Consider the following 26,159-nt stretch of genomic DNA (forward strand, 5'->3'; position numbering starts at 1 on the left):
TTTCCACCAACTGCAGACAAAAGTGTAAATCTTTTGATGAGAGTTGCCTTTTGGAATATATCCGAGACCAGACAATAATAGCATTCATAGTAGTCCGCAGCCGCACTGCTAATATTAGAACAGACAGTTGTTTGGGTTTCTCTCCCGGGTCATGCTTTTAAATATAATCAAACCTGTTTCCGAAGAGGCTTCAGACAGAGGAGCGGGGTATTGCATTTCATTGAATGAAACACACACACACACACACACACACACACACACACACACACACACACACACACACACACACACACACACACACACACACACACACACACACACACACACACACACACACACTGACGCACAGGCTGATCTCCGTCAGAAGTCCTTGCGCGACCTCTTCAGCGGAACTCTGGTTACAGCTCTCAGCATAGAGCAAAGTGTCTGCTGTGTGAATCAGACACCAGGGAGTTCATTATCTGTCGGCGGGGTAAAATACACTGTAATGCCTTTCCTTTCATTAAAATGAATACTATTCAATCTTCAAAATATCAAAACTCAACAATAACCCAATACATATAGAACCGTAAGTGTGGCTAGTGAAACATGAATAAAATAAAAACAAACAGTGAAGTTGTTTAAAGTGCAATGTCATGTCATTGAATATATTATGAACTTTCATTAACACAAACAGGATTAGAAGCCATATCAGACAAGGAAACAATATGTTGTTTTCACAACAGAACTCGTGGTTCTACAACAGAACACCAAAGAAAAATAGAGTCTAAAACATGTTGCAATTCTTTTCCCCTGGTTCACATTATTTATGAAGACCCCCAAACGTCTCTAATCCAACAGCAAAGAGAAACTGTTTGATTTGCAGTGAAGGAGTAGTTCTCTGTTGTGTAAAAAAGTTATTGCAGTTTTATTTAGTTTTATTGGTACATACATTTTCAAAGAAAATGTGTTCATCCTCAGTTTAAGGGACAGTCAAATGATTACATAACCTGCTTTAAATCATAATCAGAAACATCAGTCAGTCTCAAAACTCAAAAACAAGGATGGCATTATGTGATAACATGCAGTCACAATAAGCTACTTCCAAAGTATCTGGAGTTATGTGATCTCTCTTCTTCAGAAATGTTTTATCAATTTTATTTCCAGCTTTTGATGATAATCATATGAGAGAATAAGACATCATGTAATTTTAGACCTTCAGAAATTTCAGAATGATCTGTTTTTAGGAATGAGGGGCACATCAACTCTATTGTTAGTCAAATTGAGCTATTTTTTGATCTTATCACACAGAATAAGCCATTCTTAATGGAAATTCATCTGACTAGTGTAATGTTATGTCTTTCAAATCAATGAATCATTAATGAGGTAGTAGCTCTCAAGCTACTTGTTATTAAGAAATGGTGAACATATCAAAATTGATGTGAATGCCAAAAGTCAGTATCTGTGACAATTGCTTCCTTTAACAAGTCTTAAAATGTTTACTAGACGTTGAATTATGTTTGGCACATCACTCAGCGTCTGGTGTGTGAGATTCTTCAGATCAGAGCCTTTGAAGAGTGGAAGCTTCCAAAACACTTCCTGACATGCAAGTACATTTCTGCACTGCTGTATCAACTTTAAAGTGCTGGCTGTCCTCCTGAAGCCATTAATGGCATCAGCAGAGGGACACAGTGCTCCCTGTCCCAGGCTCTTTGCTAAGTTTGGTTCAAACTGTCCAACGCAGCAAACTGTTAGTGCTGATTGAAACTAAAATCAGTACAGCAGTGTATAACGTTGAAGCCATGGGGAATCACATTTGTTTTTGTACTCTAACCCAGAATAAAAACTAAATCAAGCTTAACTTAAGGCTCTAATACTGTTGGCTGTAGCTACTCCAATATTTTTGGGACAGATGTGACAAAATCTTTCAACTTTTAAGAATCTAATGAAATATATTGAAAAATGTCTCAGAAAGTCCAAACAATAGCCAACGAGTATTCAATAATTTGCTTTGACATGACTTTCAACAGTGTAAAGTATTTAAATACTCTCAATGTATTCCACATATGTATATATTTCACATCCTAAAATCTGTATTGTTGATATTGTAAATATTCTTCTCTCTTTTTCACTATTTTATTTATCTTTTGCACCATGTATGTTGAGTTGTTGGAGGAGCACGCGACATAAGATTTTCATTGCCAACATATACGCTGTATCTGCTGTGCATATGACAAATAAAACCTTGAAACCTTGAAACCTTTAGGTTTACAACATTGCAGTAATTTGTGATCATCCCATTGTGCATGGCATTGGTCTGTTGTTTGGCTGCAACTGTCAATCACCTTGCAGGAAACCCTCAGGAGATGTACAAAGTATTATTTCAACATAGCTCCCTGTACACATAGACTCCCAATGCTATTGCACAACAACGTAGTGCAACAGTAATTGTGAAACAGAGTAATTCAATCATCTAAATTCTATGTATCCCCTCCAACAAGGAAAGCTCAAGTCCAGTCTTCATAAAAAATATGCTAGTTATTAGAGACAAATAGCATATTCAACATAGCCAGAAAAATGAATGCTTAAGACTCTGCTGGGTGCCGGAGTTGGCTTGCTCGAAGGGAAAACATTTATATACACATTCCAACGCAGTCAAGAGACAGAAACCTGACTGTGGGAGAACACGACCGTAAAAAATCTGAGATTAAACTAATTGAAATTGACCGAAAACTTAAAGGGAAGTGCTCCAAGTAGAGGTCCTTGCAGGGCCAAGTTCTCCAAAGGTGGTCCAGTGAGAGGGGAGAGAATAAGAGATGCCATAAAAGAGAAACACAATACCAAATAGGTCATAAATGTTCACGTATTAATTGAACTGTGGTCATCAACAGAACAGAGAGAAAATACTGAACAGTGCCAACATCTCATCTATATCATGCTGCCATCTAGTGGCAACATTTAGCTAATACACCTCTAACTGTGCCACACGCTGTCATAAACACCCCACTGTAAGTGAGAAACTAAGCTCAAATGTGGGCTTTAAAATGAATATACTACTGAATATATATATATATATATACACTGAATATATTGATGTACGCCATTGTTTTCTTTACGCTACAAAGTGATCAATCATTTGGTTAACAGAAAAAATGTAATTGCAATTATTTTGATAATTGATTTAATGGTTTAATACAAATGATTTGCTGGGTAAAACTACTTTATTGTTCATAATGACACTGATCGTGCATCTGGACTGTTGTTTTCAACAACCATTAAAAAACATTATCTCGGAACCAGTCAAACTGATTTATAAAAATGAACTGTGGTAGAATAAAACATTAAATAATCAAGAAACATTTAACAGATTACAATAACACAAAATGCTATTAAAATACAAAGACCTGAAAAATTCTGCAACAAATGGTAAAAAAAAACAAAATATCATCAATAAAAATACAACCCAATATGAAAGATCATCATCTTATGTTACAGTATATACAGTGACATACACACAATGAAAAATAAAAGTAATAGCTTTTACTCTGTCCAGGAAAGGTATCATTTCATGTTTACATAAAAGGTACTAATGCCAATAAATGCAACAAAAGCCCTGAGTGGCTGAGGTGACGCTGGATCGCAAAGCAGTATATGCTACAGACTGCATGTTTATGAAAAAGGTTAATGCAAATGAGCATTATTAAAGATATGGTTTTTCTAATTGAGAATACTATTTGTCTATCACGTTCCATGTTGTTATATAAATCCAAAGCATATCTTGAACGCCTTAACAGTGATAAACTCTAAATCCATAATGTCATCTCAGACAAAAAAAGTATTGCATTTGGTCATACTGGGGGAAAAATACCGTTTTCACATTAATAAAAGTCGGTGCATAACAGCAACTGACCAATTTATTGCCCACAAAGCTCAAGTAGCTCCAAAAAATAATCCTCTATAAAATGGTCCAAATCCCACATATCCATCAACTTTTATCAACTTAATTCAAATGTCGAATTTACAGTGATTGCTCTTCAGTCCATTAGCACTTTACGAGAACCAGTGACGAGTACCAGTATGCGCACTGAAAGCAATGTTCCAGTGAGAAGAGAGACGATGTAGGTCTCCTCTTCTGTCACAGGACTTCATCCACATATGCGCGGCTCTGCTTGTCATCATCAGCCTCCATCTGAAGCTGCTTGTACTTTCTTTTGAAAAACCCAAACTGGAAAGTAAACAGATTGAGTTCAGGTACAGTGTATTTTATACGAAAGAGATAAAGGAATCAATAAAAAAGAGATTCTAGCATATCATTTTTCGGTAAGAATATATCCATAATTCTTCTGATTTCTGTCACATAGTAGATGAGTGATGAACACTCATTTATTTTCAATCTATAAATAAAGCTGCTCATTCACATGGAACACAGATCAGTTCTTTTCTTGACAGCGGTAAAGTGCTCATGTATACAGATCCTCATCAAGAAAAGCCTAAACTATATGAAATATTTCTACTGATGTTCCTCCCTATATTGTAATTGTTTTTTCCAAATGGTAGACAGACACTTACTTTCCACAGCAGTCCGACGGCAAGAGCCAACAGCAGCAGTCCGCCAATGATGCTGCCAGCTATCACTCCCACTGGAACGTCCCCTTTCTCTCCAGGTTTACTGACCGTCAGCACCACCTGCACAGCAGCAGGAGAGGAGAGGTCATTGTCCGTCTCACTCATATAAGGCATAATTAGCAAAAAACAGCAAGCACAACCCACGACAAACCATACCAAATGAAAAAACTAAACAATATACTTATTTTCCTTTTTGTGAGGCACACAAACAAAATCTTACTGGTAGCTGTTTGAGGCCGATGATGAGCAGTTCAGGGTTGGAGGTCTCAACATCAAAACTGGAGGTCAACTCAATAGTCTGATAGGTGGCCTATCAGGACAAATGTATACAAGTAAGAGCACTGAAAATATATTAATTTAATAGTAACATTTGAGAATGAATGGTGAAAAAAGCAGCAAAACCAACAGTAGAATATAATTCATTTTTGAACGTATTTACCGAAACAAATGTGCCACTCCAGATTCTTGTTTTAACGTTCACAAAGTAGTCGCTATTTATTGTGGTGTCCTTGAGGATGCATTTTATATACTCGCATTTTGCAGTCTTGCAGTCCTTTTGATTAAAAGAAACAATGTCAACAAAAATAAATCAGTACATAACACTAAATTGTGGTGTAACCACAAAGTTTCAAATTACTTAAAGTTTCTTCTGCATCCAGGCCTTGTTTGAAAACAATTAAAAGCATGCATTCAATAACAACTAACAAGAATATGATAAAATCACATAAATGTGCAAAATATTTTATCATGTATCACATACTGAAACATTTTCACACAAGGTACGTCACATGCCCAGTGTTTGAATTACATTTGGAATCACGATTTCCCCTACGATACAAATGAAAACACTGCAGTAGAGGATGTCTCATATGGCATGTCTAAGAAAGATGAGACATATATAAAGAAACAAATGCTCAAAGAAATAAGAGACTGACCAGTTTCTCCATGCCTCTGAGGCTCTCCTCTGAGAAAGAAGCTTTGTGGCTCTTCGATCCGATCTTCAGAGGATTAACCAGGCCGCTGGAGTCGCAGATGACAGCCCCTCCCTGAAGAAGGAGAGGCTTTAGGTCATTTATTCTCCAAAGGCATGACACACTCCAAATCATAGAGTACAAGTCAAGAAAATGTATAACCACACAAGTCATGTTTTGATTACAGATAGAATGCACTATGGAAATACTATCAGGGACAACTACATTATTTGTTAAGTAAAAAAAAACTATTGAAAAAGTTGCTGGTGTTTGGTGTATGAGTACTCACTGTTTCTGTGTCCACACTGGTCACATAGAGCAGCTGGTTTCCACCTTTAGTGGACACTGGCAGAGCAATGGTCATATACAGGAGGCTGACAGGGAAGCTACTTGTTGAAACCTTCAAATATAATTAGTTTTAATTAATATAGTTGAAAAAGATATTTAATGAGAAAATGAGATAAGGATATATTAAGAAGCATATGAGCTTATTGCACCTTCACTGTGAAGTTAAACACTGGGCCGATGTCATCTAGACTATTGACTGTTGTTACCACGGGAACATCAGTGTCTGCCACGTAGAAATTGATATTTGACTGCCTGAGACAAAAATAAAAACATTCACTTAAAAGATCTGCCATTATGAACTGTTAATATATATTAATAATTGCCATTTTAATTACAACCCAAAATATTTACAAAACATCACCTTGATAAAACAATCCCTGCATCATATCGAACTGGAAGTGAAATGTCGACGTTGTTGTCTGCAGGTTTTTCCTCTTTACCATCACTGTAAAGGTAAATAGATATATAAAATAATTACCTTTAAATCAGGTAATGAGTCGGAGTTTTTCATTAGATTACAAAATATCCTAGTGTACCTCTTGGCCTCAAATTTCACCTCGGCTTGGTTTTGCAACAGGTCAAGATTGTATTCAAAGTTCATCTGAAATCTCATCTGTAATGAAATATTGTGATGTTTTGCATTATTTACAAAAATGTGTCAAACAAAGAAATGTGTACAAAGTGAAAACAAATATTTCAAAAGCCTAAATCTTTTTTGCTTGTAACTTACTTCTTGGTCTTTTTTTAACACTGGGTATCCCACTTGGCAGGTGACAGTTTGTGTTTGAGTTGAGGTGCATTTGACTCCATCCGTCTGTAAATGTGCAGTTCAGAATAGCACATAACTTCAATAAGGCTAACTAACAATACACAACCATAAGGCTGAAAATCCCTTTACTTTGTTCAGAAAACTTTAATAGCACATACACAAAAAAGGAGAGAAACAATTCATACATTTCTTTTCTTAATAAACTATGTAGTAAATGCTCAAATACCAAAAAATGAAAGGCTAGATTAAGTGGAAAAACAGTTAGATGACGATGCTTTTATTTAGTACGTGTGTAATTTGATGATTATCATGTTGAAAAATCTGCCAAAAATTCTATTGAAGCACTTGAATAAGACATTCTTTACTTACAGGAGGAAAGACGGAGGAGTAGTAGAGGTTCCCAGAGAAAGTGGCCAAGACTTGAGTGTTGTACGCGTTCTCCTTTTTGTTCTTCACAACGACTTCAAACGACAGTTCTCGATTATTAGCGCTGACCAGAACGGGAGCTGAGCTGCAACACAAGTGCTCAGATTTATGTACTCTGCATTTACATGATAAAAGGACCATGCTCATAGAAGGATAATTGTAATTGACCATAGGAATGGTAACAATGGTTAAAGCGTTCTTTTCTTTATTTGGGAGTTGTGTAAATATGTGATTTATTCATATTGTGTCAAAGAGTGTTGGTCTTTTTTCATTAATATCTATAAATACAGTGGAGACATACACCACATAGCCAAATTTACAAACACGGAAATAAATGGCAGCTTCAAAATCACTTATCAAATGTTTGTGAAAGAGTTTAATTGTTCACTTTAGTTCTTGTGCATATTACTTAGCACATATCACCAAAACATTGTAAGTTTTTCCCAAACTCTCAACTCTGACTCAGTTATTCAATGGGCTATGCAGTTGCTCTGTAAACTAGAAAACTGGAAATAAGGCAGCTATTTAAAAAATAAGACAGACTCATAAAAAGGGTAATTGGAAATGGTGTAATGTTTGTAAGACGTTACCAAGGCATAACATTTAATATAGATTTAGCTAAATTTGGCATACACGCAAGTCTTTCTTCTTTGTTATATAAATGTTATATACCAGAGAGATTAAAAAACAGGGCTCTAGGGTTGGTACAATAATACCAGATGGTCACCTCAGTACAGCATGAGAGTGCAGCTAAAGGGGATTTTACATAGTACTTTGTACAAATGTAAACCCTAAGAATCTTTTATAATAATCACTGACTTTGACTAAAAAACATTTCAAATCTTCAAAGAAAAGATAGAAGGCCCAGAAAAAAAGGATTTCAAATGTTATCATTATGTACGAAGAGGCCAGTCGCATTATAGTAAGAAGCTGAAATAACTGTTCTTTAGGTCTTTTAGGTGATCGCCCCACCCTTACAAATGATTCATAGAGACAAAAGTCCCCTCCGTGCCTGAGCTTGTTTTTTCACACACGTCATGATTACAACTCTGAAAACTTTAAAATGAAAAACTTCTTAAACCTGAAGATACAATGCCACATTGAGCAAGTTAGACATGTTACCTATTACACTTTACACAAAAATGTTGATGATTTTTACCTGGACGCTTTTGTGTCTGTTTTGACGCTGAGCACCAGATCACTGACACACACTTCATCAGAGCCGCAGTCTTTCGTGAAGGGAATCTGAAACCATAATAGAGCGGCAAATTCAGCCCAGGAAGCTGCTTCATTCTTTAAAAGCTGTGTTCAACAGATGCCTATTCTCCTAAGACATTTTTAAAACAAATGAAACTGTATTATATTTGTATTCCATTGAATGAACTTTAATCTTTTGGTTGGGAAAACACCAGTTGTGTAAATCTTAGAGCTTGCGTGACTTAGTGAATCACTTGAGTTTAAAAAGTATGCAATCATCTCACACCATGTCATTTTAAATGACTGTACAAAATAACACTATTTAAATACCTTGTCACCTGATTGTTTCCTGTTAATCCCTTAAGATCAAAGGCTAAAAACAAACACACATCCAGACATTTCATGCACTGTATCACTTACAAAGAACTCCCATGCACTTGGAGAAAACCTATCCAGGACGGGGTTCACATCTGCATTCTGCTGCTCGATTTCTACTTTCAGACTGAGGGAATTGACAAAGTCTGGTGCTTCCTGTTCGAGAAACAACATGTGGACAGATCAGGAGATGTGAAGTAATATCTGTACAATGTGCTTACATAACACTTTCATTGATGCCATTCGATGACTGCAAACTGATTTTTTTTTTTGCAATACCTGAACATAGACCTGGTAATCCAGACAGAGGGGCACAGATGATATTTTAGCCTTCTCTGTGAGGTAACGCTCATTGTTTTTACTGAACAGTCCTCTTGACGTCACCCGGGAAGCCTGCAAATCAGCATCCAGAGTCAAAGTATAGGATATATCTGTAAAAAGAAGAGAAAGTGTTTTGTCCCAAACCTAATTATTTGAAAATCTTTCAGGAAATGTTGTTATTATGGCAAAATGCTTTTTGATCATTACTGCTTCCACATCTCATTGTGGTTTTTGTTACCTTCAAAGTGCCAGACTGGGTCATTTCCCTGTTTTTATTTTTATTACACTAAGCTCAGTGGCTTGCACCTGTAGACCATATTTACTACAGAACATGAGTGTGGAATTGATCTTCTCATCAACTCTTTGTAAGAAAGCAAACAAAGCTAAATGTATTCTACAAAATTATAACTCTAAATTACAGGAATCTACTTGCTGAAGCATGAGAGGTAATCAGATTTACCAATGGGTCCAACAGGATTCTTAGGCCTGAATGCAGCACTGAAACAGAGGTTGGTGTTGAAACATGTCAGCTTGCGTCCATTAATGTTACAGGATTTGCTGAAAATGTTGATTTTAGTGGGTTTGAAAGAAGCTTCGGAAGTCACAGATGCCACACCTCTAGACCTGAAAACCAAGTGTAAATTTAAATTATTAATAGCCTAGTAATTTTTATAAAGAATAAAGAATGGATTAATTTACTGAGTTTGATGACTGCAATCAAATGGAGTAACTTATTTCATACAGAAATGGGTTATTACAGGTTGCCAGACATACCAGAGCTGCACCACTTTGCCATATGCTCCAATGGAGATGTCAGGGATTGTGTCATCATTCAGATCTTTGTAGCTATCGAGGGACCGTCCGAAATACTGCAGCTGAGGATCCAGTTTTGAGCCAAAGATTCTCTGAAACAGATTATCAACAATACAACAATGTATTAATCACGTGAGAAGGTTCCTTTTACCTCCAACATAAACAAAAAGCTTACAAAACAACTTTCTCTGTCAGTCAGAGATCATTGCTCTCCGTACCTGTGAGTATTGTTTGTTTAAAGCCTTCTTATCCCCGTTGTAGATATAGATGACACCTTTTCCTTTGTCTTCCAGTGGGGCTCCGACTACAACATCATTGTATCCGTCGAGATCCAGATCAGGAACGGCAGATATGGCCATCCCAAAACGTGCATTCTCAGTCGGGGGCGGACCACTGAGGAATCCCTGCTCGTTCAGTATACCCTTCGAATCAGAAACACAGAGAACATATGAGGCCTGTGGGGATAAACCTCATGCTGCAGGTCTTTTCAATTCTATCAATGAAGCTCTTTGACTTTTTACAACCACCAAGTGACGTGTGGCGTATTTTTACCTTGGTGACATAGAAGATGTAGACCCTGCCTTCCTCTCTCTTCAGATCACTCATGAACATGGGTGCACCAACCAGCAGGAGGTCCGTCACCCCGTCTCTGTCCACGTCAAGGGGGCAAAGGACACTTCCAAAGTATGACCCAATCTAGAACAAATATTCCAGCTGTTTACTAATGAGGAGTTTAATTAGTTTCAAAATGTATAAATGTTGGTTTCAGAGGAAATCATGAATACCACATCCTCATTTGTAAGTACCTGTTTCCCTCTTTCAGAATCTATTATAGCAGATTGTGTCTGGGCATTGACGATGTAGACGATAACTTGTCCAGAGTGGTTGGAGCGAGGTGCACCAGCCACAAAGTATTCTGTAGACACATCGTTGAGTGTGGTGACAGAATAACCTGGAAACCCAAAAAAGCACATTTTACTAGTTGATATTTTTACTTTTTACTTTACACCGTGCTGGAATGTAACAAACACATTTGAAAACAGCCATCCTCCAGTCTTGTTCCTGTGTGGCTTCATGCTACGTTTTAAAGTTACTGAATCAAAAATTGGTCAGATGAATGCAGAGGTTAATGCCTACCCAGTAGTGAGCTATGGTTTCTGTCTTGAAGTATTCCCTCAAAGGCTGAGAAAGGGAGAATGTCAACTTTTGACCCTTTTTGATGGACAACAGTGCCGCTCCAAGCGTAGGCTCCCACTGCTCCCAGCATCATCACATCCTTAAACAGCACAGAGACCACTAAGCAGCTACCAAAAAAATACTACTAAAGTTCACAGCATTTCCATGTTTTGTTTGGATAACAGACTGAGCAGCATGAAAAAAAAAAGAAGCTTTTAAAATGTATCAAAAGGAGTCATTCTACTGCGTTACCCCAGTGAAAATCACCAATAGCATTCAGAACAGTGTGAGATCAGGACATTTTATAATATGTGATTATTCTTGACAGACTGCGGTACAGGAAAAAAAACAGCTTCCTCTTTCCTGTTAGCAACAATACCGCAGTAGGAGGGTGGCTGTGAGGCAAAGCAGTGTTTTTTTCACAACGTATTTTGTGATCAGACAGATTCTGTGCCCAGTATTATTGTCACTTTAAATCATGGTGACATTCTCAATGTTATTTTGATAGGTGTTTTAAAAAGGGGTTACTTATTTTCATTGCTTTGTTAGCAAAAACCTGTGGTCTATGGTGTCTGAATGTGATGTTTGACAAAATAAAGAGCAAGAGACACAAAATAATGCATGGATACAAACACCTGTGTATCCTATTGAATTTTAAACTAGACTTCCTTTATCAGTTCATATGAGAACTTTTCAAGTCACAATTTATTAGAAAGTTTTAGAGGTGTACAATACAGTGCTCTTTACCTGTCTTCTTGAATAGTGAGCGCTGAATCCGACCTGGGACATCTCCATCTTAAAGTTGTCGCCCCCTTTTCCAGTACCTTGTGGGAACAGAGCATTGTTTAAACACCAGCATTGACAACAATGACCGCCTCACAGTTAATGCCCAACTATAAATTCAAATTGCCGTTTAAAACCCAAGTTTTTCCCAAATATCCTAGCCTAATTTTTTATCCAATTAGACTGAGGCCAAAAACGTTTTATGACTTTGACCAAATTGTAATCAGGTCATCCTTTGACTCAAGTGGATAATTGTGCCAGATTTAACAGAAATTCCCAAAATGAGAGAATGAGAAGTACGGACAAACAACAACACAATTAAAACAGGAAACATGTCAAAAATAAGAAAAGGCCAAGACATGTAAAAAAGACTTTTCCTTTGATCTCAATTTGGATCTTCAGCTGTGACAAGTATCTTGTGACATGCCTGGATGATGCAGGAGTTATGAAGTAGACATACAGCCTGAGAAATAACAACCATGGGTAATGTACTTTATGCACCTTCTATGTTGAAGATGCGGCTCCCCAATGCTCCAGCGATGGTGGAGAGGGCTGCCTCTTCCGACACATTGAAGAAGTACTTCTCTGTGGGTACACTGGCAATGGATTTGATTTCTGTGATAAGGTTGTCTGTGTTGATGTTGTTTCGGATGTAATAACCCAGGACCTATGGAAAAAAAGGGAACAGAACAAATTCAGGTACTAACACTGGCACATCATAACAACCAATTAATCAGACATGTATGCAGATAGAAGCTTTTGCTACAGGAATTTTTGCAATGTGCAGTCAGCAGGCATTGTTCACATCTACAATATTATAGAGTTTAAACTAAAATGTAAATCTAAACTATGGAATTGGAAGTAGTTGGATGTCATTCATATTAAGTTGCAGATCATTACTTACAGCGATACCGAAGCGGGTGATACCTTGTGCCTCACAGTCGGAAATGACTGTATCTTTGAAGGCCGAGTCGTGAGACTCCCCATCAGTGACCACTACCATCACCTTGGCAGCACCAGGTCGCCCGCCGTTACTACTATGGAAACCCCACTGACTAAAGAGAGCAGATACAGTGGACACTTTTAGTCAACAAAATAATCAATATGTCCAAATTAGGTAATAATATAACAAAATAAACAAAATGAACAACAGACAGATATTAGGGAAAAAAAGAAGCAAATTTACCAACCAAATAAATGAAGTAAATAAAGAAACACAAATGCTTAAAAGGTGGCTTCACTGCAACACTAACCTGGCATATTGGATCGCATGAAAGGTGTTGGTGGAATGGCCATACATTTGTGTGATTTCGGCCGTTGCAGCTAGCACCTCCTCTTTGGTTTTATACTGGTTCAGTTTGAGTTCAAACTTCGGATCGACAGCATACTGAATGACGCTGACCTGGCATAATGAAACAATAGTGTGATAATTCACAGAAAGCTGTCACAGCGTGAACCCCGCCTTAATCTCTGCATAGATTTCCTATTGTGGCTGGTAAAAACGTGACTGGACCTGTGTGTTTGCGGGCCCGATGTCAAGTGCTGGTATTAATTTCTGGAGGAACACGTTCATTGGAGCCCAAGGATAAATACTGTTGGAACCATCCAACACAATCACGATGTCCATAGGCCCTCCACATGCTAGTAATGTGCAAGGAGACATATGATGATACATTTGAGCAGAAGTCAATAATTGTAAGTTCATGCCCTTCACTTTATTGCTGATCAGTGTATTTTGACCTTCCATTAGTAAAAATACAAAACAATTTAATTTACAGACTTGAAACTTGCCTGAGATCGGTTATATCGCAGTTACCTGTTAGTTGCCTTTTTTACATTTGTAAAAATCACATTATTATGTCGTTTAAAAGCTGCAATAAAAACACTCTTGAAGTGTTGTTCAAAAGGATCCATTTAGGATTTGAGAGAAGATGATAAAAGGCAAAGTGTTGACAAGCTATGTTGTACAAAATGTTAACCTAGCAGACAAATAGTATTGAAACATTTAAAATATTAATTTGAAACAGGCCATGTCTTTTGAGCCAACTCTAAAAATCTATGACGTTACAGTTTCCTATAAACAGCATGACATTATTACATCACAACACAAAGATACAGTACATACAGTAGCTACATATCTGTAATCACATTTAAAAAAAGACAAATCTTACTCTGGATAGCAGGAGAGAAGGCAGGTTGAGGTTGAAACAGGGGGTTCATTCTTGCACATATTCCTGGGTAGAAGACCTGATTGCCACACTGCTGTCCCCAGAGAGGGCCGCACATCTGCATCAGATGAGAGGAGAATAAATGGCAAGTCAATATTTCCCTTTAAAAGCTAAATAAGCTCTTGAGTTTGAGTTTAATATAGAATTAAGTTGTATTTAATTGGTTGTTAAATAAAGAGACATTTGTGTGCAGTGGCTGTTGTCTTTATTTAGTAGACTACTTCCTGCTGCCATCATTTATTCACATGAATTACTGAAACACTCGCTTCCAACTAAAAATATATTATATTACTAAACACAAAAAAAATTGATGTTTAGGACATTTGACAACTTAAAACCTGCCAATCTCTAAATAGCACAACTTCCCTTTGTATCCTTAGTATGAAACACACACACACACACACACACACACACACACACACACACACACACACACACACACACACTCACATACCATAAAATTATTGACAGGCATTCGGGTAAGAGTCAAACCCAGGCTCATGTTTTCATTGACATCTTTGACATTGACATCTGGAATATTAACAGAATCTGTGGACAGAGAGGCAGTGACAAATAATCAGTAAATAATAAATCATGTTTGTAAACTTCAAATTCTTAACATTTTCATCAGCTCAAAGTATGAGTGGAATACTTGCTTTGCTCTAAACGGCTATTAATTGTATATGTTTTATGAATTTTTCAGAACATCAAAAGTGCAATGTATTGATACCTTCTGGATGTTTTCTGAGACAGCACATTTTTTCAGTTCTATTCAGGCATTTTAAGTACATGGCCAATGTTTTGTGTAGAAGTCCTAGGTTGAACAATAAAACACAAAACTTACCTTGAAGATTGAGCTTGTCACAGCTGTTTCTGGACCCTGAGACTGGACACTTGTAAACATCCCCCTTCCTGTTACTGAAACCACTCCATGGGGCACCAACCAGGAGCCTGCAGAAAACCACAATATCCATCTCTTCCTTACTGTCATAAACATGCATTACACTTCGAATGTTTTTGTGTACACTGCATGGCCAGCTGCATATACAGGAGGTGAACGGGACTCAAAATCATTTCATTCTGGAAATGGTTACAGAATTTCTATCTTTAGGCTTAAAAGATAAATTGCTAAGGCAGAAAAAGGTTATTACTACATTAGTTACAAATCAAAAGAGGGGTCATCCACTTTAACAGTATCGGCCGGCCAAAAAGAGAGAAGCAGTACAAAACAACCAAAAACATCAGTCCGTACACTAAGAGAGTAACTTTGTGTGTTTATAATCACGGCAAGTGCCAGTCAGTGATGTCGATCTTCTAATTCTTAAGAAACAGCAAACAAGAGTTTACAAGACTACAAAAACATTATTCCCACATCACAACATCCAGATGCTAAATCCAATGCAAGCAGCTCAGATTTAAAATCAAGATATTTCTCAAAATCAAGAACCAATCATTTTGGAAGTAAGTATGTCCCAATACTGCTATAAGGCTGATCCCTAATTTATAACCAACTCCAAGTAAACTCTCCAAAGCGTCAAAAAAGCACAGGAAGTTTGACGCATCATCCTAATTCACAAGTGAAACCACAGCACACAGGATATGACACTATTGCCTTTAATGGTTACTTATCTTGAGAGAGCCGAGATCACTATCAGATACTGGACACCCCCTGATTATGCAACCAGGACACCCCTCCAGACATGGAGTTACTCTGACTGTGACTCAGAGTGAACAACATCCAGACATCACTGAGGTCCTCAGTTACTGTTTTACTAAATGTTACAATTTGAGTTGCGCAACATGTAAGACGCTTTAGACATTGCACAATTGTTTGTGTGACACATGCAGATTGTTGCAGATTAAATTCTCATATATGGGAATCTGCCCCACAAAATCATTTACGTTATACTTATCAAATGCTATTATTAAAAAAGAACGTGTTCAAGAACATGAATAAGATTCTTTAGCCATGCTAGTGCCACATAACTAGCATGGCTGCAGATTAACACATTAATTAACCCATTCATCCAGGAAAACACAACTGTACAATTGCTATCCATAGAAGAAGAAGACATACTTTTATTAATCCCTTACAGGGAAATTGCTTCTCTACTTTGTTGTGTTGACACACATTAAACACACAGAGGATATACATGCACAAACACAGAGGAAATACATGCACACACAACCACATGCAGAGGAGAGGTGGCAGAGCAGAGAGAGGCAGCCAGGTACCCGGCGCCAAGGGAGCAGATAGAGATTAGGTGCCTTGCTTAAGGACACCTCGGCAGTGGCCTAGGAGGAGAACTGGCACCTCTCCAGCTACCAGCTCACTCCATATTTTTTTGGTCCGACCGGCGACCTTTCGGTCCCAAGACCAAGTCCCTACTGACTGAGCCACTGCCGCCCCATAGAGTAGCTGCTCAGATGATTCAGTCTGGACTAGTGTAGCAGGATGAGCGACCAACCAACAGAAGGGAATTTCCACTAGCATGTCTAAAAAAGATGGAAGTTAAACAGTGTTAAGCAGAAGAGCTGTTAGTAAAACACAACCTCTTAAGCCTTGCAGAGAAGAGAGCAATGCAGTTACCATTCACGTCAGTTAAAAACGTAATGATGCAGTTGAGCTGACAACTAACAAACTGAGATTTTATTCAAATCATAGTGTCTGTTCTAACAAACCACGATTAGGTTGCAGTTTTGCAGTGGAAGTGGACAGTTGTTGAGATGCAGAACACCAAGGCACTGCTGATAATCAGATGCACCACTTTACAGCAAGAGGACTTCATTTGCCAAATGGATACCTCTCCTGATATAATTCTCCCCATCTCCTGATATCCGTGGAGCATGTTGAACCTGGAAATTCAGTCAATTCTGGTGTAAAGGCTTGTTCTGACAAGGTGTATCTCCAAAAGTGGCCGACTGAGTGTGTATCAGCACCTTGTTGCTCTAGAATAAAACTTGTCTCTGCAGGATATCATTATCTTCCTTCCCTTCATTGCTCTTTCAAAGACGTTACAAAGAAATTACCTAAAATGAATGCTTAACTGGAGCCACACACCAAAGCTAGAGCACTTACACAGGTCACAGTGTGTGATTTAAGAATGGACAAAAGCGATGCAGTGTAGGACCTTAGGATAAAAAACGAAGATCCATACCATTTGCCTTCATGGTTTGTTGCTTGTTGAACCGTGTAGCCAAACTCCTCCGCAGCTGGCCCACTGAAAATCTTGGCACCTGCCGTGCCAACGTTGAAGGACTGTGAGTGCCATATTCTGTCAGCTGGTGGGGGAGAAAGATGCATGACAGTGATCAAAATCAACATCATGCAAGTTGTCTTTACTGATAAGGATGACCTTTTCAAAGCAGTTGTAGTTTGTATACGTACCAATTATATCATTATTATTGTGTTTTTGTATGCATGCATAAAGTTTTAAACTAAATTGTTATCAGGTTGTTTGTGGGAGGGAGGGCCTTGTGACTTCCTCCTTTGAGTCAAGTGGGTGTTTTTTGTAGTCATGAATCATGTACATTTTAAATAACACATCAGCTTGACTCAGGAAGGCAAGGCAACTGACTAAAACACACTTAATGACATGAAGGTCATACTATTCATGAAGTGTTGGAAATTGCATTAATGGATATTGCCAGTCCCGGAAAACTGTGTTGCGTCATAGACACAATCCACCTTTAACCACAGCCCTCTAATCCACCCAGAACATGGAATTTGCATGTGTACGAGTGAGGCTTCCTGCCGAATAAGACCCACAAGCCCATACAGGCAGAGCTCAGCTATCTGCCTGCCTTCCCCTTTGTCAGCAGGCAGAGGAATGTGCATGGGTTCTGGACTCAAGAGACCTTCACTCACACAACCACGCCTGTTTACCTGCAGCACAATGTGCCACTTTGCTTCCTCTCAGGGTCCCGCAAACCCCAAAACACTCTTACATTTAAATTCATTTCAGAAGTAGGGGAAATTTGGCTATAGGAGAATGAAAAAAGGATGTGTCACTGCTGTCTGAAGCTTCGACAGGCTACAGAGCAGATATAACAACACATATTATGTGACCAGATTTCTACACACAAAGCCACGTGATGCACAGTATAACCAGCAATCTGGTTTTATTTAATCGATGTGGGTAAACTGTGGATCATAGTCATAGTAGTTTATTTGATAGCAGAGGAAGAATCGCAGCAGGGTGGTGTGATTCCAAAACAAAAGCGCCTCCAGGCAAATTAATTCACTAGATTTACACTAGTAAATGGACCGCACACTGAAACTACTCCCTGCTGATCTTCAGATGTGTTTTAAATGTAGTAACAAAGAATTCAAAATCACACAAAAATTTACAACGGACGACTCATTGACAACTTCTATTTATGAAAACGATTTAAAACGCTCGCTATTCGTGGAAATAATTGTTGCTCATTTACTTTTTTAGACGTCCAAAAATAAGTTCAATACTTACTAATGACTACTATAGCGAAGAAGAAATTCCCGCAGATGAACTCCATCGTCGACTTCATTCCATGTGTATGAGGGGATTAAATGAAGCCGCTGCACTTGTCAAAGTTGTGGCTGCGCAGGACCAGCCGTGACGCGCCGGACACGCCACCTAAATAAGGACTGCCTCTTACCTGCCGTTTCAAACTTTGACCCAAGTATTGTCAAAGGGTGTGAAGTGAACTTTGCAATACAGTCTGTCTGGGGAGAGCAGTTTGGACACGTACTGTGGCAAGAAATCCAGCTGCGTTCAGGCAGACGACCGAATGAAAGTCATCTCGGGTTTAAAGTTAAGTCTCTCACTGCTCAAGATGAACCAAAAAAACACATCTAAGTTAAAAAAAGAAAAGTATTCAAAACAAGTCCACGCCCAACAGTTTTAATTTAAATCTCGTTTAATCATTAGTCCAAAGCCACATCAGGAGAGGACAAACAACATTGAAATTAACATGTCAAATAAAAATGAACATAATCAATTTACAGTTCATCATTTGTGTCTCATCTCTGATCCTTTTATACACTATGATTTCTGTATTTACAACCCAACACAGAGCAGAGTTATTGCCCATTCAGTGTTGAGTAAGGATTAATAGAATATGAAGAAGTTCTATACCGACAATAACAAGTATTTATGAGATATGCTAGAAGAATGACCAAAACCATTTTCCTCCACTGGAAAACAATGATGTAAGCTTTTTAATTTGAACATATGTGTTGAAGCCTTTAAATGAAATAGGCAGGATGGGGAAAGAGTTGAAAGACATTTAATTTTCAATGAGTGGTTGCATTCCAAAATGTAATTTTGGAAAGAATCTGTCATGATCCTTGTTTTCTGTCTGTTTCCTGTTTTATTTTGAAATGTTTTCCCTCTGTTGTGTCATGTGTAGTTTTACTTCCTGTCTTTTGGTTTTCCTTCCTTCCTTGATTGTTTCATTGTTGTCACCTGTTGCCCTGGTGTTTCTGCCTCCCCTCCCCAGCTGTGGCTTGTGTTGTGATTAGTGTCTTTGTATTTAGTCCTGCTTTCCCTTGTGTTCTCTGTCAGTTCGTTGTCGTCTTTCATGTATCAAGTCAAGCGTTTTTCATGTCTTGGATTTCCCTATCGTCTTCATGTGTTCAAGTCAAGTGTATTTCATGCCCTGGATTTATCGTCTTCATGTGTTCAAGTCAAGTGTATTTCATGCCCTGGATTTATCGTCTTCATGTGTTCAAGTCAAGTGTTTTTCATGTCCTGGATTTTTCCTAACTTCGTGTTTTTGTAAAACAGCTTTTGGAATAAAGCTCGCCTTTTGTTTGTACCCATACCTGCCTCCCTTTGTTGCTGCACTTGGGTCCTATTTCCCCAAACCCTGACAGAATCTTAGCTGGTGGTTGTTTCTTAATACTCAGACAGAGTATAACATGCTCTTATGTCAAGCTGCTTAGTGAGTAAGTTACTCAACATACTGTAAAGGGAAACACCACTGATTCCACTCAAGGTTGAGTATTCATTGAAGGTATGACTCAGCCTGTTGTTGGATGTGTTCTGTGGCTCTGGAGGAAGTCTGAGAAAATGACCTCTGTGACATCATCTTGGCTACAGATGATTTTAAACAGAAAGCCTGCATTGTGAACAGGGTTGTGGAATTTAAAGGATGTGGGCATTTGACTGGCTTTCGGTTGCATTGTGAGAAATACAGGGTGCAGCATTTTGAGAGAGAGTAAACGTTTGGATATTTGTGCCTCAGTTGCTACGATTCAGATTATCTTTTTTTTTAAAGTATTGCTGTATTTGTTGGGAATGCCACGAACACACTCACACAGCCATACTGGAGCAGCTAAGATTAAGCCTCTTAGAGCACCTATTTAACCACTTTCACCATCATGCAATCATTTTACCAAACAACACCGATGGGTATAATTAAGCCATTCACTTATTGAACACACTGTGGTATTGTGTTGAAAGCCTGCTGTTGTCCTAATAGACTGTTGTATTGGTTGGAGTTTTTTTTTTCACACTTTCAAAGTCTAGTTTACTCTTCTAGTCTAGTTGCTGGTTTCTCTAAACTTGCATACCCCAACTTTATTTATTATTTTTGGTTAAATTATACCATACAGTACACTTTACAATCTCCTTTGCCTTTAGACTGTTACAATGTAATACTGTCATGGTGCTTCACTGTGGCTTTCGAAGCTTTGCCCAATGACCTTTGTGACTTATAAAGAAGAGTTGAACATCAGCTATCTCCATTCTTTCAAATGGATCATGTCAAATCTTAAATCACTCTAATGAACTTAGGCGTACCCCCTAAATTGTCAAACGTTAGGCATTCATAACATTAACCACAAACATTTATTAAAGGCTCTCTGTCTTAAAGTTCAGCATGAAGATTTTTCACATAAGCATTTCAAGGACTGGTGATGTGATTGTAATCAGTATCCAACTACAGTCTTCAGTTACATTGTAGGCAGTTTGCTAGAGACCCATGGCTATGTGTTCAGTTAAGTTGATTCAATGATTTTGGTTGTCCTGGATAAAACTATGTACATCCTTACTCAGCAGCTAACCCATACGCCCTCTCCTCTGTTTGTGCAGCCATGATTCGTATGCAAGTCATCTGGTAAGCTAGAGCACCTTTACAATAATGAGCCAGTTCAAACTCTGGTGATGCAGTGTGGTTCCTGGAAAAGGCTGAACTTCTTTTGTTGTATTTTTGGTGACAAGACTTGCCTTGAGAAACTGAAAAGGGGAAAAGGTTGTGATTTAGACAAACCAATGTAAATGTGTAAAATCCCACTCCATGCGTTCCTTTATTGGGATACATCATTTGATAGTACTTTCAAAGTGTTGAGAGTTTTACGCACCTTCTTTTTCGTTAATCATGTTGAAAAATCTAAGGAAGGCTCTTGTAACAGCAAAGCTTGTGATCAGGCCCTGACTTCAGGTCAGTATGGGAACTTCTTTAAAAATCCCCACTGAGGAGGACGATGAGTCACTAAGTTAGAATTGGGAGACTATTTATATTCACAGGAAAAGCCTTTGTTTTCTTTTACTGTACCACATTATAAAAAGGGTTTTCACACTTGCTTCTGTTCGCTTTTTCTTGGTTTAATTGTATTTCAGCAGGTTTTGACTCGCATGTATTTGAAAAACCATTTATAAACAGCAGCTTTTTAATAATAATCTTTCTACCTGTTGCCTTGGATGGTAAAGAAATACAATTCTGTTAACCATTTTCATTGGTACAAATGAATAATTCCTTTGAAAACTGTTTGTAGTCAGGTCTTAAATACAGAAGTTTGTGGTGTTAAGTAGAATGTTTTTTGTGGGTTTTCTTGTAAATCAACATGTAGATCTTCAATGCATACTGTTTCTGATGTAATGGAAATACTGTCAAACTTCTGTGTTAACCTCTATCTCATCACAATTTGCAAACATGGAAGAAATAGTTACTCAGTCACACATTTTGAGGAGGAAAATACATCAATGTGTTAAACCCTTCCTCTTATTTCAATGATGTAAAACCACACTATGCAGACACACACACACACACACACACACACACACACACACACACACACACACACACACACACACACACACACACACACACACACACACACACACACACACACACACACACACACACACACACACACACACACACACACACACACACACACACACACACACACACACACACACACACACACACACACACACACACACACAGACAGACAGGAGTAGCAGAGAGCTAATCCCTCTTTCACTCCCATCTGCTGACCAATGGCAATCTAAGGCCCTGGTTTTCCCTGCTGCATTGTGAGCCAGACTCTCACATCCAGCGGATCAGAGGGGCTCACGAGTCAATGACAGCACACAGACAGGTTGGTCATGTGACTGGTGGGTGAAACCTCCGTCCAGTCATATGACCAAAAGTTGCTTTTTCAACAAACCTCATGAAGAGCACGAAAAGAGATGACTGCAGTAGACCTGAGAAAGACTATGCACGATGTTATGCAAGTCGCGAGTTTGCTACCAGAAGTTTAAGAAAATTAACATTTCATTTGAGTACATCACGCTTCCTCAAAAACACAGAAGTCAAATAAAATGCACTCATGCAGACTTCCATTTTCCATGGTAATAAAAATAAAACATTATGACAAGCAATGATCAGTCCTTGACAAGTACCACACGTGCTTATTGGTCATAAACAGACTTGTGGGAGAGTGTTCACATCTTTTGAACAAAAAGTGGTCCATAATAGCCACAATTTGCAGATGCTAACATTTTTGAATTTATTTTTAAAATATTTTATTTTAACTTTTTTAAGCTTTTTGTTACAAAGTATACAATATCTGACAGTATTACATAACATAATTTAAGTAATAAAAGAAAAGACAGAGACTACACATGACAGAAATGTAGGCTATACAATAACCGAAATAGTCCAGTGTTCTCTGTCTCACGATACCGTCAGGAGTGAATTAAAAAAACAAACAAACAATAAGACAACACAAACCGCAACAAAAACAAACAAACACACATGAAATAAAAGAAAATAATAATTAAAAAGAAACAAAAATAATAAAAATAAAAATAAAAAAGCCCTGAGAGGAGAATCCAAACCTTTGATCAGTACAGAAAAAATACTAAAATAAAATACAGATATTACATAGCAGCCAGCTTCATACATTAACTATTTAGGTCTCATCAAGCAAGGTCAAGAACGGTTTCCACATTTGTTCATAGTAGTTTGGTGCATTCCCTCTGCTAAGACGCATTTGTTCCAATCTGGAAACAAAGACCATTTCGTTAAGCCATCTCTTAAAGCAAGGGGGTGATGAAGACTTCCAGTCAAGTAAAATATTTTTTTTAGCTGCTACCATGCCTGTTTTAAGGATCTGCCTACAGTGGGAAGGAAGGGTCGAAGTCTTCTCAGAAGAGCCGCAAATTGCCAGGGTACAGTCTGGTTGAATGTTTATTTTGTATTGCTTAGAGAACCAATTAAATATATCACGCCAAAAGTTGTCCAGTACTGAGCAGTGCCAGAATAAATGTGAGAGTGTGCCTTCGGCCCTGCCACATCTATCACACATGGGAGACACTGATTCAAATATTCTATTACGTTTAGTGTTGGAATAATGCAGTCTATGCGTGACTTTAAATTGAATTAACCGATATCTTGAGTTTATAGAGCATTTATGTATATTTGACAGGCCCTCCTCCCATGATTCCTCCGACAGTGGGACTCCTAGTTCTTTTGCCCATGTATCCCTGAGATGACTAGTACTTGCTGGTGCCTCAAAAGCAGTAATGAAGCGGGAGATCAAATGTTTGGAGTGTGGTTGTAATAGGAGTGTATCATAAAATTTACAATTATGTGGTCTTGTTGGGAAATCAGAGACTTGCTGCCTTACAAAATGTCTGACCTGTAAGTATCGATAAAAATGTGACTGAGGGAGGTGATATCTAGCCTGGAGCAGGGGGAAGGACACAAAGGTGTTATCTATGTACAAATCTGAAATACAGCGTAGGCCCCTCTCTCTCCAGTCCAAAAACACCCCATCCGTCAAACCTGGTTTAAACAAATGATTACCAGTTATTGGGGCATTCACCGAAATCTTTGATAATCCAAGAATTTTTGTTATTTGATTCAGTATCTTTAAAGAATCACTAACAACAAAATTGTGGCCAGATAAATTGTGGGACAGTTGTACATTTGAAAAAAGCAGTGCCGGAAGCGAGGTTTGTGACCAAGACATGGATTCAACCTTAAGCCAAAGTGGAGAGGAACAGTCATCATAAGGAGGGCCCCGCTGCCAGAACATAAGAGCCCTCGCATTCGCAGCCCAGTAATAATGCCTAAAAACAGGAAGGCCGAGGCCACCCCTTTTTGCCTTCCTCTGCAGATGTGCCTTAGAAGTGCGGAGGGGTTTATCTGCCCAGACAAATGACAAGATAGCTGAATCCAATTGCTTAAAAAAAATAATGGTAAAAAGATAGGGAGGTTTTGAAAAAGGTATAAGATCTTTGGAAGTGCCACCATTTTAATGGCATTAATGCGGCCAATCATAGAGAGAGGGAGCAACTTCCATTTCCTAATATTAGCTTTTAGTTTATCCATCATATCTAAATAGTTCAATTTCAGTGAAAGTTTGGGATTTTTGGAGATCTTGAGGCCGAGATAATTAATATAGGTAATAACAAGTTTAAATGGCAAAGATTTCAAAAAAATAGGACAGACGCCCCACCACTCACCTCTCACCACATTTCCTTGAATAAGACATCAAAAAAATGAAATAAAAATGAAATAATAAAATAAAAATATTTCAAAATATATGTTTATATTTTTTTAGATGTGCAAGATAAATATTTCATAGTTAATGATGAGTAAAGTTGTTTCGTTCGTTGACATTGTCTGATTGGTGACGTATTTCCGCCCTGGGGCGCAGGCAGTGTTTAAATTGGCTTTTGTAAAGTGGGGGAGCCCTTCACTCGCAGTGGTCAATGTCGCGAAACATTTCTACTATATGAATACACTGCTACTAACACACCGTTAATTCACATTGTGTTCTTTATTAGTTATTTATCTCATATGCACATATCACAACAATAACATAACCCATTTGTCCTTTGACAAGTCATTTTGTTTGGCAATAGGCAGCAGTTTTAATGAGCAGTTTAGTTGCAATACATACTGTGGCCACCATCCTACACAGTGAACCTTCAATTCATGACATTCCAAATGGCACTCATGTCAAGCTTGTGGTGGCTTTCATGCCTCACTTTACAAGACATATGGTCTGCAGACCGCCGGGTCATAACTCCAGTGGTGGGCCCACTAAGTTAATGAACATTAAATATGACAAATTCTCAACTTTTAGTTGATTGCGAATGGGTGAAATTATGTTGTTCATTAGGGAGAACCCTCTTTCACACTCTGCAGTACTGACGGCCAGTGTGTCTCCTGCATGTTTCAACTGTATCAGTCCTCCTTTCAGTGGCAAGCCACTGTCCTTAAGGTCTCTGAAATCTTGCTTGACATTTGAGAAGTGGATTTTAAGACGGGTACAAAGCAGCCTTAATTCGGCCTCTCCAAATAAGACTGGCACAGTTGGCCAGGTTTCGGGATTAAGAATATTCAGCAGCTCATAAAGTTCTAGTTCACCCTCTGTGACCATCCTGGACAGCATGCTATTACTCAAAGTGTGAAAGAATTTCTGAGGTGGAATCAATGTTTGCCTCCCACCTGTTCTCACTGGCACCCCTTTGAAAACACCTTCTTCAACACCCTGACAAGCAAGTTTATAGTATGCCCCTTTTTCCTCCCCCATTGCTGAAAAAATCTCAGCCTGTCTTTTTATTTTTTTCATCGCTTCAGAGAGACGGATGTCTCTGCATTGTAATGCTTCTGATAAATCTTTAAGTTCCTCCAAAGCATCATACATAAGTCCAAGATTTTTAATGAAGTCTGCAGATGACAGTTTATCTCCCAGGCCTTCATACATACACCTCTCTAAAGAGGTTCTAGCCGAATCTTGACTAGCACTTGTGAAGTGCTTGTGCAGGGCACTATACATGTTCCACACAGCCTCAACAGTTCTGTAGGAGGAAGCTACCCACCTCACACCTAAAACCCGACCTATCCTCCGCAATTGTGTTC

The 26,159-nt window shown here is 38.3% G+C and overlaps 1 protein-coding gene across 1 annotated transcript; it reads right to left on the reverse strand.

Moving 5' to 3' along the window:
- Positions 1-3,181: 3,181 nt before the first annotated feature.
- itga2.2 (integrin, alpha 2 (CD49B, alpha 2 subunit of VLA-2 receptor), tandem duplicate 2) lies at positions 3,182-18,611 on the reverse strand. The gene is made up of 30 exons (XM_063897643.1): positions 18,482-18,611; positions 17,171-17,294; positions 14,857-14,963; positions 14,467-14,561; positions 13,956-14,070; positions 13,298-13,425; positions 13,038-13,186; positions 12,689-12,839; positions 12,286-12,451; positions 11,749-11,825; positions 10,963-11,101; positions 10,632-10,777; positions 10,378-10,521; positions 10,044-10,247; positions 9,787-9,917; positions 9,473-9,636; positions 8,971-9,122; positions 8,737-8,847; positions 8,279-8,364; positions 7,063-7,204; positions 6,655-6,738; positions 6,461-6,537; positions 6,286-6,369; positions 6,074-6,176; positions 5,866-5,976; positions 5,541-5,651; positions 5,045-5,158; positions 4,826-4,915; positions 4,549-4,665; positions 3,182-4,204 (listed from the first exon to the last, which is right to left on the reverse strand). The coding sequence occupies exons 1-30, from the start codon at positions 18,537-18,539 to the stop codon at positions 4,115-4,117; spliced, it is 3,570 nt and encodes a 1,189-aa protein (XP_063753713.1). The 5' UTR covers positions 18,540-18,611; the 3' UTR covers positions 3,182-4,114.
- Between the last annotated feature and the right edge of the window lie 7,548 nt (positions 18,612-26,159).

Source organism: Eleginops maclovinus, chromosome 12 (genome assembly GCF_036324505.1).
Source record: "Eleginops maclovinus isolate JMC-PN-2008 ecotype Puerto Natales chromosome 12, JC_Emac_rtc_rv5, whole genome shotgun sequence".
Taxonomy (NCBI): Eukaryota; Metazoa; Chordata; class Actinopteri; order Perciformes; family Eleginopidae; genus Eleginops; species Eleginops maclovinus.